General features: G+C 36.5%; 1 protein-coding gene across 5 annotated transcripts in view; it reads right to left on the reverse strand.

Annotated features, from left to right (window-relative positions):
* Positions 1–3484: 3484 nt before the first annotated feature.
* The window catches only part of FLRT2 (fibronectin leucine rich transmembrane protein 2), a 66219-nt gene continuing 51231 nt past the window's right edge, over positions 3485–18472 (reverse strand). For all 5 annotated transcript variants that reach the window (XM_017813872.1, XM_017813871.1, XM_017813873.1 and 2 more), the window contains one exon: positions 3485–13941. In XM_017813872.1, coding sequence (XP_017669361.1) covers positions 11549–13537 — 1989 coding nt within the window. In that variant the 5' untranslated portion in view covers positions 13538–13941 and the 3' untranslated portion in view covers positions 3485–11548. The remainder of the gene's footprint in view (positions 13942–18472) is intronic.

Below are 18472 nucleotides of genomic sequence, written 5' to 3' on the forward strand. Positions count from 1 at the left end.
GTAGTCTGTTACAGGAACTTCAGAAACTAGAAGGAACTTCATTACTTGTATCAGTTAATTTACTATTATAGATGATCTGTAACTGAAAAACAATAAATTTACTCACAAGTTCTAGGATAATGTGCACTTTTTGTCCTTTTGTATTTCTGAATATGAGATATATATATTAAGCAATATGTATGTAATATTATGTATTGAAACAAATCCTGCAAAATCACAGTAAAATATGCTTTAATTTGCAAAGATAAGTATTTAAAAGAGGGGAATGTCAGGTTCACAAATCTGCATGAAATAACCTGCCCTTCTTTGTTTACATCTTGAGCAACAACTAAGATAAGAGTCCTATCAAAAACAGAATATGTAAACTAATGACTAAAAATTACAGTAAAGCATAGAGTTCTGAATGATCAGAACTGCAGCATAAGCATGGACAGGCATATATTTTACTACATAGTTAACATATTAACATATATCAAGTTGGACTTGATGATCCCGATGGGTTCCTTCCAACTCGTCATATTCTATGATTCCATGATTCCATGACATTTGACAGAAAGAGAGTAGATGGGAGTACTACAACACATGGAGCCTGGTTAGCACAAGGAGAAAGCATAGAGTCAGTGAGGGAGTCTGTCAGATCATTCGACAGATGACTCGCCCTTCACCCGTGAAGAATGGATGGAGACATATCTCATTCTTTCCTCCTCACCTTGGGAGAAATAATACTTATATTACAATTTATGATCTCTGAAAGGTCATAAACTGTATAGAAGGAATATGTTTATTGATCTAAAAGGAAGTTATCTTCTTTCTACATTAGAGATGTCTCAGAAAGGAGCAGCAGAGATGACAGGAGCCATGTATGGAGCACAGAGGACTTAAATTGTATGCTACTACATGTTCAGGCATACACTCCTGCTCCCAAGCCCTGCAGCTCCTAAGCCTTGAATTTGATATTTGACTGTTCGTGCCTTTTAATTATGGAGTCAGGATACCTAAGCTATGTATGAGCAACAGAAACAAGCTGTGAGCTTTTCCTATTTCAAGTCAAATGTAAGTGGAATAGCAGGGAACCAAGGCAGAGGTGCTGCTGCTGGTGCAGCACACAAATTTCTTTGCATGTTTGCTACAAATAGAGAATCTGCAAAATTAAACACTGGAAGAATATTTCATAGTAAACTTCTAAGTCTTCCTGCGATAGCGAACTGGTTGTGTTGTTCATCTTTTTTCAAATAGTTAGATAAATGAATTGAGGAGGATGAGCACCAATGAACACTGTCCATTTGGGCTGCTACACACAAATCCATTCCCTCATGTATGACAGAGGCACTCACTTTTAGGCATTCCACAAAAATCCCATATAAAAAATCAGGTTCTTCTTGAAGTAGAAGGTGAAGAATAATTTAAAAGACAGTTCACATGACAATGAAAGACTGTCAAATACCAGGAAAGAAATATATGCCACAGAGAACAAAATTACATAGAAAGTCAACTGTAATGCTAATGATGTAGAAATATCTGAATTTTTCCCTTCTTGTTCATACTGGGTTTTAGTTACATAGTCTCCTCCCACATTCTTCTCTGTCTGCAGTTTATTTAGGGACCACATAGTGCTGCTATAAATTGATTCCTCAGATGTGCTTTGTGCATTCGGAAGCGTGTTTCAGAAGGTGCACACTATCCACCTCCAGCAGCTATGATAATCTCCTCTGTAGTTTTCAAGTGTTAGTGCACAGGCTGCCAAAGCACATACATTATTGAAAAGGTACTCTCACTAATACTAACAACACAGTTTGTTTAAAAAAAATACATGCTATTCGACATCACTCTCTCTCACAAGCTTAAGTGGAACTGAATTAGAGATGTTTCAGAAAGGGGAGAACTGAATTGATGTGTAAGATCTGTAATGGACTCAGTAGAGCAATCCATATTTACACCTACAGATACACATAGCATATGTCTATATATATGTGTATATATATATGTATGTTTGAGTACTTGAATATAAACATAAAAATGTATAAATACAGTGTGATTGTCACGTTTATGTGTGTGTCTTAACGTGTAAAAATATTGAGAAACAAATAGTGCAGTGGACAGATACAGAGTAAATTACTACTAGAGCAGCCAAAAAATACAGGCAATCAGAAAGAGCTTTGTTTTTCTTATTTCCATCTTAATTGTAAACATTTATGACATAATCATATGAGGCATAAAACAGCAATCTGTCCTCTAAACCAATCATGCTATGGAAGGTTGATGTGTCAATAGAAGAAATGAGGTAAAAGCAATGGAAAATGTGACATTGTTGCCTCTGGATTTTTCATAGTCTGGATATAAATTGAATTGATAACACAGTAGAAGATCATTTATTCATGACAAATGGTTCACTGTACTGCCAGCATTTCTGTAGCTTAGCTTTGCTGAGTAGTCATCACAGTTTGCGGGTAAAATTATTTTGTAGATTTTTTCCTTATCTTGTGACAAATAAGCAATAGTACAAACTGCTTAGTTTCAGACATTAAGAAAATAATTAATTAGTTGAGGAATGATGGAGGAATGTAATAGGCATCTAAACTGAAAGTAGGAGTGTCTGATCTGAGGCTAACACAATGATCACATGTGTCATAGTTTGGAAATTTGCCTTCAAGGACCTTAATAAAATTTGCATTTATAAAAGGAGAGTGAGGAGAGTGATTGAAAATGTGACCTTTCAAACTTGCCTTGTTTCACACTCCTTCTTGAAAATAGCAGTGTACCTGGCCCTCCAGAAATGGTAACTAAAGGCCCACAAAACAAAACAGAACTCAGATCCTTCCCAGCTTTTAAAGGCATGGATTGTGCCTTTTGACAGAATACCTCCAAGAGCATGAATCTCAATGAAGGTACCTTTGTAGGTCCCTGGATGAACTAAAGGTCCTATATAATGCTGCAGAGCATCTGTAATTTGCTGCCTCCCTCATAACATGATCCAGATCTACTTCTGCCATGACTCCACGTATTTTCTTTCTGTTCTGGACAGCTTTTTTTTTGAGGGAGATCTCTGTGAAGTAGCTGTGTTCCTCTTTGATCACTACAAAAAGAAATCTGATATACGTGAGTAAGGAAGAAAAAACATTTTTTTCCTTCTCTTTGTGCAGGTACTAGTAATAATCTGTAAAACTGAACCTAGGGACACAAAGGTCCTATAACCACAAACCTGAATTTACGCGATATTCCTAGCTCAACTTCCCAGCATCGCTATTATAACTAAATGTTGAAAAATAATTAATTTAACTTAAAATTGATAGCAAAATTCTTTAAGATAATTTCTTTCTTAACTTAGTATTCTTAATTTTTGTCTTCTGCTAAAAAGATACAGCCTTACCCTTGCTGTAATTGTAGCAGAAAAAAATTTAAATTTGCTCTACTTCAAATTTCCTCAATTTTTGTAAAGTTAAATTATAAAATGGAAAGCCAAAACAAAAGCAGAAAGGTATGGATATATAGTTAACTATATATTTCTCAAGAAGGCAAGTGTTGCACATAAAATAGACTATCCCTCAAATTATTCACAGATGACAAAGTAAATCGGTGCATGCACAGAGTTCCAATGAACAACATCACCAATTAAAAAAGCAAACACTGACTTCAAAACTAACCCCCAGTGCAGATGTAAGTAAAAAGCTGCCTAAACTCATTTCTTGTGAATGGGAAATAGAATATATGCTCCCTGGGGCCTTAAATATGAAAAGCTTCAATACATTTATGAACTAATTCTTTAATTGCCTACTCAACTGAATACTATTAAACCAACTATAATAATTTGGAATATAACCCCTTTCTCAGGTTTCCATTTCTTTATTTTTCTAAGTCATATAAGTTTGATAACTCACACGTGCTTTTTGCCAGCTAGGAGTAGTATTTTCGTGAAAATTAATAAGGTGCTTGCCTTGTTTCTGCAGTCCTCACTTACAATGACATTCTACTGCCCTGCTTGATTAATATTCACTTTAGCAGATAATGCAGAACTGGACTTCATACCAACTCTCAAATCTTCTTAAAAATTCTTAACATTTGCATCATAAGTCAGGGACCAATGAATTATGTATTGGTTCCTCACCTTTAAATACTTAAACCTGTTTGTGGAGTTACGTGAGGTCAGAATTATACACTGGGTACACAGGATGCAGTTTCCCTCACTTTACAGAATGCACTTTGCGTGCAGATGTAAGTTAGACAACTCCTGTTCCCTCCCTTCCTTCTTTCTTATTTTTCAATTTTCCTTCCTTCCTTCCTTTTTTCTTTTCTTTCTTTTTTCTCTTCTTTCTTTTTTCTCTTTCTCTCTTTCTACCACAGCTAAGTCTTTGAGCTAATACTGTGCATTATTTCTGTAAATACTAATTTGATCACATTTTATTGTTTCTACTCATTGAAAGGCATTGCAATCATTTATGAAGATTTAAATATTTTGTAATATTGCACATGTGCTGGACGTGGATCTCATCTGAAGAGTCTGATAATTTTCAGGGAATTTTAAAATTATATCAAAAATATACATGTATATAGCATATGTGTGTGTCTTTTTTCGTGTCCATAAAATGTCATTAAAGAGAAGTATGTTTGTATTTAGATCATTATTACTATATTTCATCTTCACATAACAAAATCTGCCTTTTCTTCATCACAAACAGGTATTTTCAAAGTAGGAAAATTACAGTATTCCATCTTTAGACACATTACTTCAGTCCTCATCAGAAAGAATTTTATTTATGTGTGTGGTCACCTGTTCAAGGTTTATAGAAGTGAATATACTGATTTCTCTCAAGAAATACAGGATCTTTCTGGCAGTTGTGCTTTTCAAGAATGGTTGTGTTCAGCTCAATGCTAGACTTCTTGCTTTTGCACACAGCATGCTGAAGTTGTAAACATACATGGGCATCTGAGCTGGATGTTTGCATAATAGTTTCTATACTGTCTTAACGCTTTGAGGCATTCTATGGTTAGAAAAACAGGATAGTGCTATCAACATGACTTTTGTTCTTCAATCGAATCCTTTCTATACAGAGAAGGTAAATAACAGACCCAGTGCACAATGTCCAGGTTCTTCTTATTCTGTATAAGACGTCCCCACCAAAGCGTAACTATACTATGAACTCTGAATATTCATACATGCATTTTTGCAGTCACATGTTAGCCATAATATGGAGTTATAAGCAGAAAATGTACGTGTCTTCGTGTAAAAGAACATTCTTGCTATGCTCAGTGGTATGTTTGTGGCTTTAAATGCCCTTATCTTGGATGGCTTTATATTGGACAATGTTACTCAGTACATATTTATCTCACCCCTCGTTCTCTGCAGTCTATTTCACAGCTCCCCTAGTTTTTAGAGAGACAGATACACTACTCCTTAATTGATGTATTTCATTTGGGGGTACATGGTTTGACATGCTATACGGTGTGTCATACTGCATGTTTTTAATAATCCTGATGTATTATTCCCATAAATATTGTGATTTATAGTTGAAATCAGTGGGGTCAGGACTTCACCTTAAAATGTACTAATTTGTTTCAGAAACATAAATTATTGTTAAAAAATTCATCAAGCCTCTCTCTATGTAATGGAAGTATTTTAGTGATTTTTAGTTTCAATGTTCACTGACAGTAGCACTTCAACCAGCATTAAAATGTTTGTTTCATACTTTAATGGTGGAATGCTGTTTCTCCATATGGTACTCTTCTTAGATGGAAGAACTCTTTTTAAAGTCAAATATTGAAAAATTTTGACTGAACAATAGAGAAAAATGCTCCTCCATGTGTTTGTTTTGGGAGATCCTTGTAGCTAAATCCTCTATAAACAAGCCCAGAAATTTATACACGCTTGTATGTGTGTCTGAACAACTCTAGGTAAGTGGGCTTACAAGTATCAAAAATAAATATAAAGTTTTATCTGTACTACAATAAAAAAATTGGGATATTAAAAGATTATCTGATGAAGTCAGTGTTTGCCAATTTTTTTTTTTGACAGAAAACAATGTTTTCAATTGAAAATTATTATGTCATTATTGTCAGAAATACATAAATGATGGTGTGTCTCATTTACATTAGCTCTATTGTCCACCTTCTTGTAGTAAGGCAAGAAGGTTTAGTTACCAGGGTCTAATATGGTTCAGTAGAAGCATCAAATGCAGGGAAAACCTATTAAGGGGGAAAGGCAGCAGGACTTGATGTGGATGTATGGTACAGAGCCGTCAGTAGTTTCACATGATATTCAGGGTTAAGAAAGAGAGTAAGATAATTTTTTGAGGAATTGTGACACTCAGCAGTATTACATTTCTAAGCTTTGAAGAGACACAACTTGTAACATTCAATACCTCACTTTCTGGCAAAGTAAAAATATATGTAAGTAGAAGAGGCATCATTTTCATTTCTAAGTAACTAAAGCATCTCTTTATATATAGTGCTTATATTAACATATATCTTATGTATAAGATTTGTTTTATACAAAAATTTATTAAGGCTTATGTCTGAATGTTGTGCATTCTGAAAATTCAAGAACAATTTTGAAGGGAGAATTGAAAAAAAAATCACATTTCATGTCAAGGAAACAGATTAAATAGATAATAATACTAAAAAGACAGGTTCAAGATTATCAAGGACGAATGTCAAATGCATTTATCAAATGACTATGCATATAATGAGTCACAGATTCCACATATATATATTTGTTATAGCCGTGTGTAGCTGCTTAAGTGTACCTAATAATTGTAAACACTGGAATACAGTCTGTTCTCGTTTTACAGTGCTTTCCTNAGGTAATCTTATAAAGATTGACTAAATCTGAGAAATTGAGGTAACAAATTATTTAACTCTTTGAGAGACAGAAGATGATATTTGTCTTTTAGAAACTGAATAGAGGGTGAACAGACAGTAGAAAAACTGAAAATATTTCCAGGAATGCAAGTACAGAAGACTGATATTTTTTTGTCCCTTTCAGATACCCACATCCTTATTTTAATTAACTTGCTCATATAAATACAGCAAGATTGATGTATTTTTTTAAATAACTCTTTACTGAATATGTCAACAAGATAATATATAGTGTATAGTGAGGTTTTGAAGTTAACAATGCGTGCAACATGGCAGATTGCAGAAAACAGATAATGCAGACTTCAAACCATCTATTTTTCCATGTAAAAATAGAAAGTATACCAAACACAGAACAGAATCAAGTGTGCATGTCTCAGTTAAAATCAATTTTATGAAACATCATCTTCAGATACTTGGGATCAACTGATGATAACAATTTGTTTAGTAGCTTATCTGTTTCAGAGAGGATCAGAATTCAGCTCTCATGAGGCACATTTCCACAGAGCCCCAGTATAATAAAAGGTTGCCAAATCTCTTCTGTGCTAGTTTTCCATATGGACTACTAGCCAGCGTCCTTTAAAAGAGCTACTGCTGTACAAAAATTTAATGCCAAATGTTTTAATATTGCCTGTAGTATCATCTGGGATACAAAGTGCCCTGTTCAGTAGAGTTCAGGGAAGGAGTGATCATCAGCTTCCTAGGATTACCTCTGTGTTTAGAAGAGAGCATCAGGCAGGATTTGATGAGGCTCAGAGCCAGTAACTTTTGGTTTTGGCACTCTTGTTTTGTTTTTCCACTGAGCTGTGAAGTTAAATCATGCATAAAACCATTATTCTCGTGTTCTAAAGAAAAAAGATTTAATATTTCCATGTTAAATTTAAGGTGAAGAAGTACTATAAATGTAGAATTCAATGAGAATTAACCACTTTACTGTCAGAAGCTGAGACTGAACTTTTATTTTAATACCATTAATAAAGTGCCTTATGTAGACCCTTAAAACCATAACAATACAATATGCATAAGGTTCTTTTGTTTGCAAAACTGAAATCAATAATTTTCCCAGAGGGAGAAATTTTCTCTCATGAAAAAAGAAAATGATTGAGAGAAAAATGCAGTTGAACTACTCTAGTAGCAAATAGCATGTGGTACTTAATTTTCTCTGTTTTACGTGGCATTCACTGTCAGGTAAAACAGCCCCTTTATTGGCTAACAGGGAAAACTGCTATCTTTTCAGTCCAAAGTAACTTCATCCCTTAATATTTTTATGAATAAATTCATTACTAATGTTTCCAATAAGAACTTGTTAACACAAAATCCATGCATTAATCAGGTGTTTGTTTCTGCCAGCAACAGAATCTGCGAAAATAAGAACCTGTCTGCAAATAAGTGAGTCTTCAGAAGGAACCCAAGAACTGGGCACAGCAGTGTTCTGATACTTCTTTAACATAATTTCAATTGAAGTCTTATTTTTTTCCCCTATCCAATCTTTCTGCACATCTATGTCAGCTACTAGCAGTATACAATGGAAGATGAGTGAGATTTTGATTGTAAAAAAATAATTTTTCCCCAGGTCCAATGAACCTGTTAAAATTAGGACTTTGAAGTGAACATTTTGAATGAGTTGTATATACACACATTTGCGACTTCTGCTCTATAGCCTTTAGTTATTATAGGTGGTCAGATATTTGCACTAAGTGAAGATGATCCCATTTTTACAAAGCCTAAGGAAAAAGCTACTAATCTTAAACTTTACATTGCTAAAAGATCATTGTCCATTTTAAACTCTTTTTCTAAATACTTTACCTAGTGAAATTTTCCCATTATGTACTTATCCAGATGCGATCTGAAATGAAGTCTCAGATATTTGTGTGACTGGCACTTTAAGAAGTCACAAACTCTGCTGTAGGTTGAAATACATTAACTGTTTTGCAGCAAAAGAACAACTGGAATTGTGAGAAATATTCTTCAAATGAAACGTGATCTTTCAGTTGACTACAAATCTGATTTTTTTTTAGGTAATACTCCCAGCTCTATCCACAAATTTTTGTATAAGTGGCTTGCTAAGTTTTTTCAGAGAAGTATTTATAGAAAATAAACTTTTGCCAGTATCCCATAACAATATATATACTATTATTCATACTGACATGAAGCATTAACTATGCTATCTTTAATATAATTTTGATTTTTCGATCTATTAGGTCAGTAACATTTGTTGTCATTAGTTTGGGCTTGTGGATCATTCATCCGCAGTACAGCCAAACTCCCTGAATAAGTCAATTGTTAAAAATAAGGTGCCTTGCTTATCTTGAAACTATGATATCCTGAGGTCTAGAACAGAAGATTTCTCCTGCATCAGTCATTGAAGTACAAAATACTAATAAGCATGTACTTTCAAAGGATGCCTTTTGAAATCAAATGTACAACTAGTTATTTCAGTGAAATTAAATACTATGTCCACACCCAATGGGATCTATGCTTTACTTAATTTCAAGCAAACTCCAATGCAGTGGAAGTGTGCAGAAGCACAACTATTTGCTGCTTGCCTTTTGAGCTGTGGCACCTAAACCATATTAACCAAAAAAAGCAAAAATATCAACCTTATCATCATCATCTTCAGTAAAGAAATCACAGAAAAAAACCCACTTTGCATAGACATTTCTACTTAGAATGACACCATTTCAAATCATATGGCAGCCTTTTACTCAGCACAATTTAAATGACTTTACTATTACAATAGACACACAGGTTGTCTAAAATACGTGCTATGTCTGGAGAAAATAGCAAATATATAGAATATAGAGTGGAATTTCAAACTGTGATTATAAAAGGTGTTGGTGGGAGGATGTGATTCCTTATAAAATGCCATCAATCATAACTGGGTTCATTTCACCATTGCAGAAAATGAGTGTTATCATGTGATTTGAACTTCAGAAACTGCATATGCTCATGGACTGCTGAGTTTCAAGAATGGGTTGAGTGAAATAAGCAAAGGAAAGGATTAAAACCCTCTCTCCCAACATAAGGAACCTCATAAAGTGAAAAGTCTAAGCATTCCACAGTGAAAGTGCTTCACCCTTTGCTTCAATCCACTTGCTACAACTTCTCCTTGTTCCTAGTTGGTCACTGTAAAATGTTTTCTCTTTGGTTCCCTACTCCCTCAGGGAAGCTTTGTCTCCATCTTTTTATTTTTTTTATTTAATTTTGATGTGAACTTTAGCTTGTCCCCAAGCTCAGGAGAAAATGAGCCGCATCAAAAAACAAACAAACTGAAAAAGACCAAAGAATTAGATTCCACCACTGAGCTGGCAAGAAATCCAGAGTTCCTGGCAGTCATTGAGTCAGTAGAGTGGCTGGAACATTGCATAATTTGGAGAGCTGCATCACGGTTTTAATACAAACATGACATTTTGCATAGTGCATGTAAAGCTCAAAGACTCAGAAGGTATTGCAGCTAAAGAATTTGAGAGAATAAAAAAGCAAATTCTAAGCCCACCTAGTGCTTGTAAAGCACAGATCATTACGGAAAACTTAAGATAGAAGAGGGGTAATTCAGATTATAATATGCCTGGAGTTCCAGTACTAAATAAACTTTTACAATACATTTCTTATTTGTTTTCTCTTTCTGTCTTTTTTCTTATATATCTCCATACTGAACATAACTCAGACTCCTAAGTCAAACATAGCTTGAACCATAAAAATCAATAGCAACCTTTCCATTGGCATTATATTTTGCACCATGTTTTCAGCAATATACACTTTTAGATTCTAAATTGTAAATGAATACTGCAGAACTGGGAGCAACTCAGAATTTTTCTCACCCAGGCTTTACCTGAACACGCTGTGTCAACAAATGCTGCTCTATTAAAGAGATGTGCAACTTAATGACAGTTCTCTGTTACATTCTGATAACCTTCACCTCCCACTGAGAAGGGTCAGAGAATGCCTAAAGCTTCTTAAATCATAATGAAAAGCAGAAAGATTTTCTATGATAAAAGTACATAGTATTGGGGGACATTTTCAGAGTAGTTTTTGCAAATAGGAGTCAAGGTCACTTTGAGTTTGACTCTGTCTACGTTTCCTATTCCAGGTATATTGGGAGAAAACTAATCAAACAAGAAAGTAGCCTTTTTGGCAGCACTCAGAACTCCAGCTTTCAGTTGGAGGTAGGAAATGCAGAACTGACAAAGGGCAACACATGTATTTCCAATTGTTTGAAGCTCAACAGCAACAACTGTTGTAGTCAGAAGGGTTGTACCCATTTTATCTGAATTGCTTTTATCTGTTCCTAGCGACCGTTTTAATACGCACTTATTTTCCTGTATTCAGGACACTTAGAAACTTAACATCCCTCAGACAGCTTCGACAGCAAAGTGGTTAATGTTTGAAGAATGAGTCATTCTTTCCTTTGCCATGACATTGGGTTCTTATTGTACAACCCTGTACAGTACTCAGCAATATTTTTTAAAGATTTAAAAAGCAAAGAGTTACAAAACCATTTGCAATTAACTTGAAATAGAAAAGATAGCACTTTTTTTAAATCCCATTATATAGTACACCGTATAAATTACAGAGTATTCAAATGCATAAATGCATCTTTGTAACATTTATCAAATGTAATTCTTTTCATTGTTGCTGGGGGTCTTATTTTTTCTAGAGTTTTTTTCCTCTTTGTCCTAGACACCCCCACCTTCCCTCACCATCACGTATGACAGTGCTCCAGGTCTGAGACGTTGCTGTTGCAGTATCGCATGTTGTTGGGGATGTGGCAGTCTGTGTAGTTAATGCCCCCATTTGGGGTATAAATGGGCTGCAGTCTGAAATCTCCTTTAAGGAGCTGATCATTATTTAAGGAGACAATCTGGAAGCTGGTTTCCGTCATCTCCAGGATGGAGTTGTCCTTCTTGGTCCCTGCCTCACAGTAGTCATCTTTCCGACGGCCCCGGTTATATTTCCACTTCTGGGAGGTGTAACGACCTTTTTTGTGCATATGCCAGCAAAAAATGCTGAGCAGAACCACAAGGACAAATATCACTGCACCCCCAATCAACCCTGCCAGCAGAAATGGGGAGCCTAGGTTCTGAGAAGTTGTCTGCTCGTGACTGGAAGGGATGTTGCTGCCATTGCTCAAAAAGGAAGCCTTGGTTGTGGCTTCTGAACAGACAGGGTCTTCTCCAGTTCGGTAACTGTTATAAGTATCCAGTGGAACCAAACAAATCCGATAAGTGGATTTGGGCTCCAGATTTACCAAGCTTGATTGCTGCTTCTCACCACTAACTATTCGTTCATGAACAATTCCTCCTACCAGACTATGGCCCATTTTAACCCATGTGAGTTTATATGCCATTACGGTAAAAAGTGACATCCAGTTGACTTGTATGCAAGTGTCATTAACAAAATGGATGAAGAGTTGAATCCCTTCGGATAAAGGAGGTGTCACCCTTTCTCTGTCCTCCCTGTCAGGCACAGTGGGGAGTGTGGCTATGATGGGAGTGAGAGGATTATATTTGCTACTTGGGGGGGGAAACGATGAGGTGGGAATTAATGTAGTTGGCATGGTTGTAGCTGGGACTGGGGTGATGATAAGTGGCAGACCAGGGGTGGTGGTGGGGCATGACAACATATTCATATTGAGCTCCCTGACTGCCATACCTCGGACCTGCTCTGGTCCCTGGCACATAAAACCCCGTACATTGATGGAAGAAGGAATAAATTTGAGCCATTCAGTGACCCACTTAATACTGCAGTCACATAACCAGGGATTATTCCTTACAGTGAGCTGTCTCAGGCTGTGGAGATTATCAAATACTCCCTTTGTCAACATCCGAAGCTGATTGTTGGAAATATCAAGACGTTCCAGTTTGTGGAGGTTTGAAAAGGCTGTAAGTGGTATATGGGTTATCTGGTTGTCCTGCAAGTAAAGCCTCAGCAGATGTGTCCCTGGAAGATCGGGAGGAGGGTAGGTCAGTGAATTCCGAACTATTGAGAATTCCTTGAGCTTGGAGAGGTGGCTAAAGGTGCCTTCAGCTATGCCTTTATTAGTAAGGAGATTGCCATCTACGATCAGACGCTCCAGACTTGTAAGATTTTGGAAGGCCAAGTCTGAAATGACAGCAATTCGGTTTTCGTCTACTCGAAGTTCTTGTAAGTCCAGCGGAAGGCCTACTGGTACACTGCTTAAATGATTCTTGGACAAGAACAGAAGCTTGAGGCTGATGGCTTCCTGGAATGCCCCATCCTCAACGCCAACAGTGGAGATGGAGTTGTCATCTAGGTGCAGTTCTTCCAGCTTCAAAAGCTGAGCAAGAGCAGCACGAGAAATGGTCTGAATGTTGTTTTCCTGCAGGTGGAGAACCCTGACATTCTTCGGCAGGTTCATGGGGAATTCATCCAATTGGTTGCCATACAGGTAGACTGTGTGCACAGACTGGACATTGTGCAACTCTGCAGGAAATCCAGCATTATTAATTTGGTTATTATGGAGGTAGAGGACGGTTACACCCTCTGGTATCCCAAGAGGCACTGAGGTCAAGCTTCGCTCATTACAGTAGACAAAGTTTCGATCACAGCGGCACACTTTTGGGCAGGTCAAAGTTTTGGAGACCTGCATGCAGAGCCCCAGGGAAAAGATAAGCCATGATTTCATGAGAAGAGCCCAGTCTGTGGGCCACATTTTAGTCCATGAACCCATTTCTAATCTAAAGAAGTAAAGTACCAAAGTGTTTAAGAACTGATAACAATAATAAAGCACAGGTAGCAAAATCTCAGGTCATTAAAATTGGCTTCTATTAATGTCCAGTGTTCAGGCCAGAGTTCAAGTCCTGGAGGCTAAGTATAAAATAATCTTTTTATAATTGGCCTACCTCCTACTTTTGATAAGAAAAACACAGTCTTGTTAGCCAGGGTTACAAAGTTTGTTGCCTTCTTCCATGTGTGCTGCAAGAAACAGTAGCCATGACTTTGCTGATGAATGTAGATACCAAAAGTCTCTGTGCTTGCAGGGATATTTTCTTTCAATGAAGTCTGTTGGTGTCACACTCAGCTTTCTGAATTCAGAAAAGTCCTCATATCAGCTATCTGCCAGATCTGGCCTGCCTGTAAAAGAAAAGAGAAAAGAAAAAGCTGAATAGCATGAAATGTTTAATAGGGAAGATCAAGTCCATTGGAAGACTATTCTAAGGTTGAGCTCTTTATGGATTTCTGGGGAAAAAAAAGGAAAAAAAGACATTAATATTAAATATTAGCTTAATATTACTGTTAAATAGTCTTGAAATAGATTTGATGCAAAGTCATTGCAATGATTGAAGGACTTTCATTGACTTCAGTGAAGGCTAGATCTATCACTTGTGTTTGCGCACCGTAACTCCAGTCTTCATCCTCTCACAGTCTGTTTAAAATTCTAAAACTAAACAGTTTAAGTGGAAATTTTTGCTTAGATAATTATTTTTTTTTTGGCAGAACCACTGTCTTCAATGAATGCTATTCACTGATGCCTGACAGAGTAGACTCCGGTATGTATTATTTAATCACACTCTATGTTTATTTCCTACCAGACTCTGGAATGTTCTGCTTCTATTTCTGTAATGCCATTATGTATATTCTCCAGTTTGATGCACACTGCCATATTATTTTACCTCAGTAGAGTGAATCAGAAACTTACAAGTAGAGCCTTTTAAACTCTAAAGTATGGTAATCCACAAACCTATCATCTTTATATTGGTTCTGATCTGAACTGTGTACTGTCAATAGATTTCAGAATTTTCTTTCCACTAGATGAAAAGGCCCACATCTGCTAAGTTATTGTTTTAGGAGATCAGCTCAAACTACAGCAGTTTTGTAGAACACTTTCTTTGAAACCATAAAGGTTACACACTTCTTTTAATTCTGCTATACAGTTGTCCATGCATGGCTACATAAACAAGTTCGTTAGCTTTAGTATGGATGAGTTCTATTCAGCTACTATTTATTGTTCAGATCTATAACCAAACATACCCATTCTCTACAGTTTGCAATGAAAGTATGTGTTTGATGTTATCTTGTCTTATTATATGTTGTTTCCAATGTCTGGGAAAAAATAAGTAAAAAATACTGCATTTTACATACTTGAACCAAAGGAAGGATACAAACCTTGGCAAATACCAAGCATGTGTAGATATCAGGCTCTGGGATTGCAGTGACATGAGCACAGTTATTTTCCAGGTTTTGTTTACCCAGATCAAAATTCATTCACTAGGATTTCAAGGAAACAGGATTTCAGTGAACAGAAATCCTGCTCAAAAATGGTGGGTTTCTTTTGCTTTTGTTTGTTTGTTTGGTTGGTTGTTTGGTTTTTGGTTTTGTTTTGTTTTTTTCTTTTGAGTTATTTAAACAGTTTAAGCATCATCCAGGTAATTCGGGAAGAAATTTAATTAAGGAGTGCATGAAACCTGTTCTTCTGATACAGCGGTGCAGTTTATAATATGTCCCAAATGCTGCTTTTAGGAATCCTATGGACTGACAGTGCAGAAAGTCTCTTTGGAAGTCAAACTGTTATAACGCTGCAACCTTGCACTTGCAGATTATTGTATTTATTTAGAGCATCAGCAGGTATCAGCCTCAAGGTTCAAAAAATTGGAAATAAAAAGCAAGAAATCCTGTAGTTTATCATTACAAATTCAAATTATAAAGGCAGTGCAAATTATACTGTAGTGCTGCCTATACTGTTTATTATCCTTTTATAGAAACAGTAATAGTCACTCCCCCACTCTTCATGGTTTTCTCTCTTGCAGGTGTATTTCAATCAAGAGTGATTTCTTTTCAATTATGTCAGATGATGTGATACTGTGGAGAAACTCTTAACAGGATTACATTCTAACGAGCCTAAGTGTGACAGTTTATCCGCCTTTAACATGGCCTGGCTCCCATCTAGATCATAGCACTCTGATCTGTCATGACACTCCCTTTTTAAAAAATGAATGAACACGCAAAGCCTCCTCTGAGATGCTTGGGACCACACAGGGTACTAATAGTGGTTCTCTTGTTCCTTTCCCATCACTGGAGAGAGACAGTCTGTACCTTCTAACAGAGCCAATACCCTGCACTAGCTCGCTTCTGATAGTAAGTCTGATTGCTGATTAGGTTTTATTTGACTCCTGGGTATAATAGAAAGCGCAGCTGAGGACATGCAGCCACAGGCAGCTGCTGTTCCTGGTTTGCTGGGAATGTCCTAAGAAGGGACTGTCATATTAAAACTGATTTATGCATTCACCTTATTCTAGGACTCTGCCCAGTGTACCTCTTACCTAAATAAACATGGAACCTGAATAAAAGATTTCAGTAATGATCCAAGCAAAGTGGGTCACATGCACAGCACTTCTCATTAGATAGCACAAATAGAAGAGCTCTGACTGGTCAGTCACTTAAGCAGACTCCGAAGTTGATCTTCTTTTTATTGTTACATGGATTTTGACCTTAGAAATCTGTTAAAAGAGATCTCCTAATGTTTTCTCCCCTTGTGATGATGAGAAAGGGAGTCCTTTTATTAATGCCAGTATCCTGATCTCTAGATATCAGTCTATAATAAACGAATTTAATAAAAATCAGTTAGGATAATATGCATTGGAACTACTCTCGATTGTACTAAGCAAGAGCACAAGGACATATCTAACAAGATATTTATGACTTCAGGGTTGAGTGTGGTGTGAGAGAGGGAAGGAGAGAGGAAGCAAGGATATAACTGAATGTGCTTAAATATTTTTTTGGGGAAAAGTTTTAGCTCAGTAGTCTTTCATTACTGTTTAATAGTAACTTATAATAGGGATCATAGCTGCGGTATTTTTCAGCAAATCTCAGGGACCCTAACACAAAGGTAAATTGTGTCTCTATGTTAGAAATTTCTATCTCAAAGATATTAAAAAGATTGAAGAACTGAACAGCCTGCTTGATTTAAAAAAAAAATAAAAAGAAACTCTGTGAAGGAAAAGCATTGTCTGCAAATTCTAGAAGGCTGGAAAAACTTAAACAGTTTGTTTTTAGCAAACTGCCAAAACTGAAGGCAGGTAGAGTCATTGAGCTTTCCCCCATCTCTGGCATTCTGGCTCTCTAAAGCAAGCTCTCTATTTTCAATATGATTGCAAGTACTGAACTGAGTCTCTGCAAATTTACTGATCATTTGCAGAAGCAGAATTTTGGAAGTGGAGGAACTGTGGGCATTCCTTACTTATTGTGATTGTATATCTTGCGAGTTGACTCAAACAATAGATGGCATAACTTTGCTTATTGTGAAGCCAGAAGGTTCTATAAACCAATCTAGGAAGAGGAGAAGGCAAGCTGTCACGATTAACTTAAAATTAAAAAAATCAACACGCAAATGCCTCAATAATAACACATCTGTCCATCATCACCTTGGTCATCTTTGTTTCTATTTCCTACCCTGTACACTTGATTTCTATTATTTCTCACTATATCCTCCTTAGAGCACAAGTCACATCTTCCAAGTGTATAAGACATTTCCTGCCTTACTGCAGCCAGGATATTAAATCCCATTAGGATTTAAGGAATGGTACAATGAAGTTGAGAAAAGTGCATTGAAATAGATGAGAACATATCACATGTTTTAGGAGGCCAGGTCTGAAAAGTTGGCTTAGTGGCCTGAGTTCCTTACATTAACAGAAATGTTTCTTTTCATATCTTAAGAGGCATTTCTAATCAACATTTTTATCTCACTGCCTTTTTTCAAACCTGCCTTGTAAAAATTCCCTTTTGGCATGACTGATGCTAGCTGGAGAAGAACAATTCTGGCTTTGTGTACTCGATAAAACATAAGGTATTTTGATTAAAGATATTTAAAGGTTGAAACATCTGGCTGCAAGTTGGAAGGTGAAAGTTTTATTAGTCTCACCTTTACTGGTCAGAATCATCCATACAACTTCCAGCTTTAGTCATTTCACTGTGCATAGCCATGAAATACTTAATATATTACTGAAAATGCTATTCAATTATAAATTTGTGGTATCCAGGGGGCAAACATCAACTCACTAGCAGGCTAGTTGTGGAACTCTTTCCTACCTCCCTGACCACTATACTGTCTCAGTGGCTGTGCTTATGGTGTCTAAAGAAGCTCCAAAGCTGCCCTCAGGGCCATCCTTCCCACCTTTCATTATGCAGTCTTTCAAACTTGCAGTCAAGGGCAACCTGAGAACCTACTCAAAGGAGATAACAGAGAATAAAGGGAGGAAATAGCATAGGAATCCAAGCCTTCATAGGAATACTTACAGCCCTATGCTATAAGCACAGTTTTGTTGTGCTCCTAAAGCCAGGCTGTCTGTCTTCATTAGTCTTCCCATGGTTTATATTAAGGTCATAAATTTTTTAGAAGGCATAAAGTGAACAACGCTTGGCTATTCTTTTCTTCAAGGAATCGTGAAAATAATCAAAAAGAAGTCATAGGAATCCAAGTTGTTTTTTTTCTCTGATATTCTAACCACTCAGCACCATTTTTCCTAGCAGTTCACCATTTATCTGAACCTGAGTGCCACGCAACATAAATTGAAAGGCAAGCAAAACCAAATCTAAACAGTCATTGTTTTCCCTGCTACCAGTCAGTGACTCTTACTTAGCACTAAACCATTTGGCATAAATTTTCTTG

Source organism: Lepidothrix coronata, unplaced genomic scaffold (assembly GCF_001604755.1).
Source record: "Lepidothrix coronata isolate B3197 unplaced genomic scaffold, Lepidothrix_coronata-1.0 Scaffold43, whole genome shotgun sequence".
Lineage (NCBI taxonomy): Eukaryota > Metazoa > Chordata > Aves > Passeriformes > Pipridae > Lepidothrix > Lepidothrix coronata.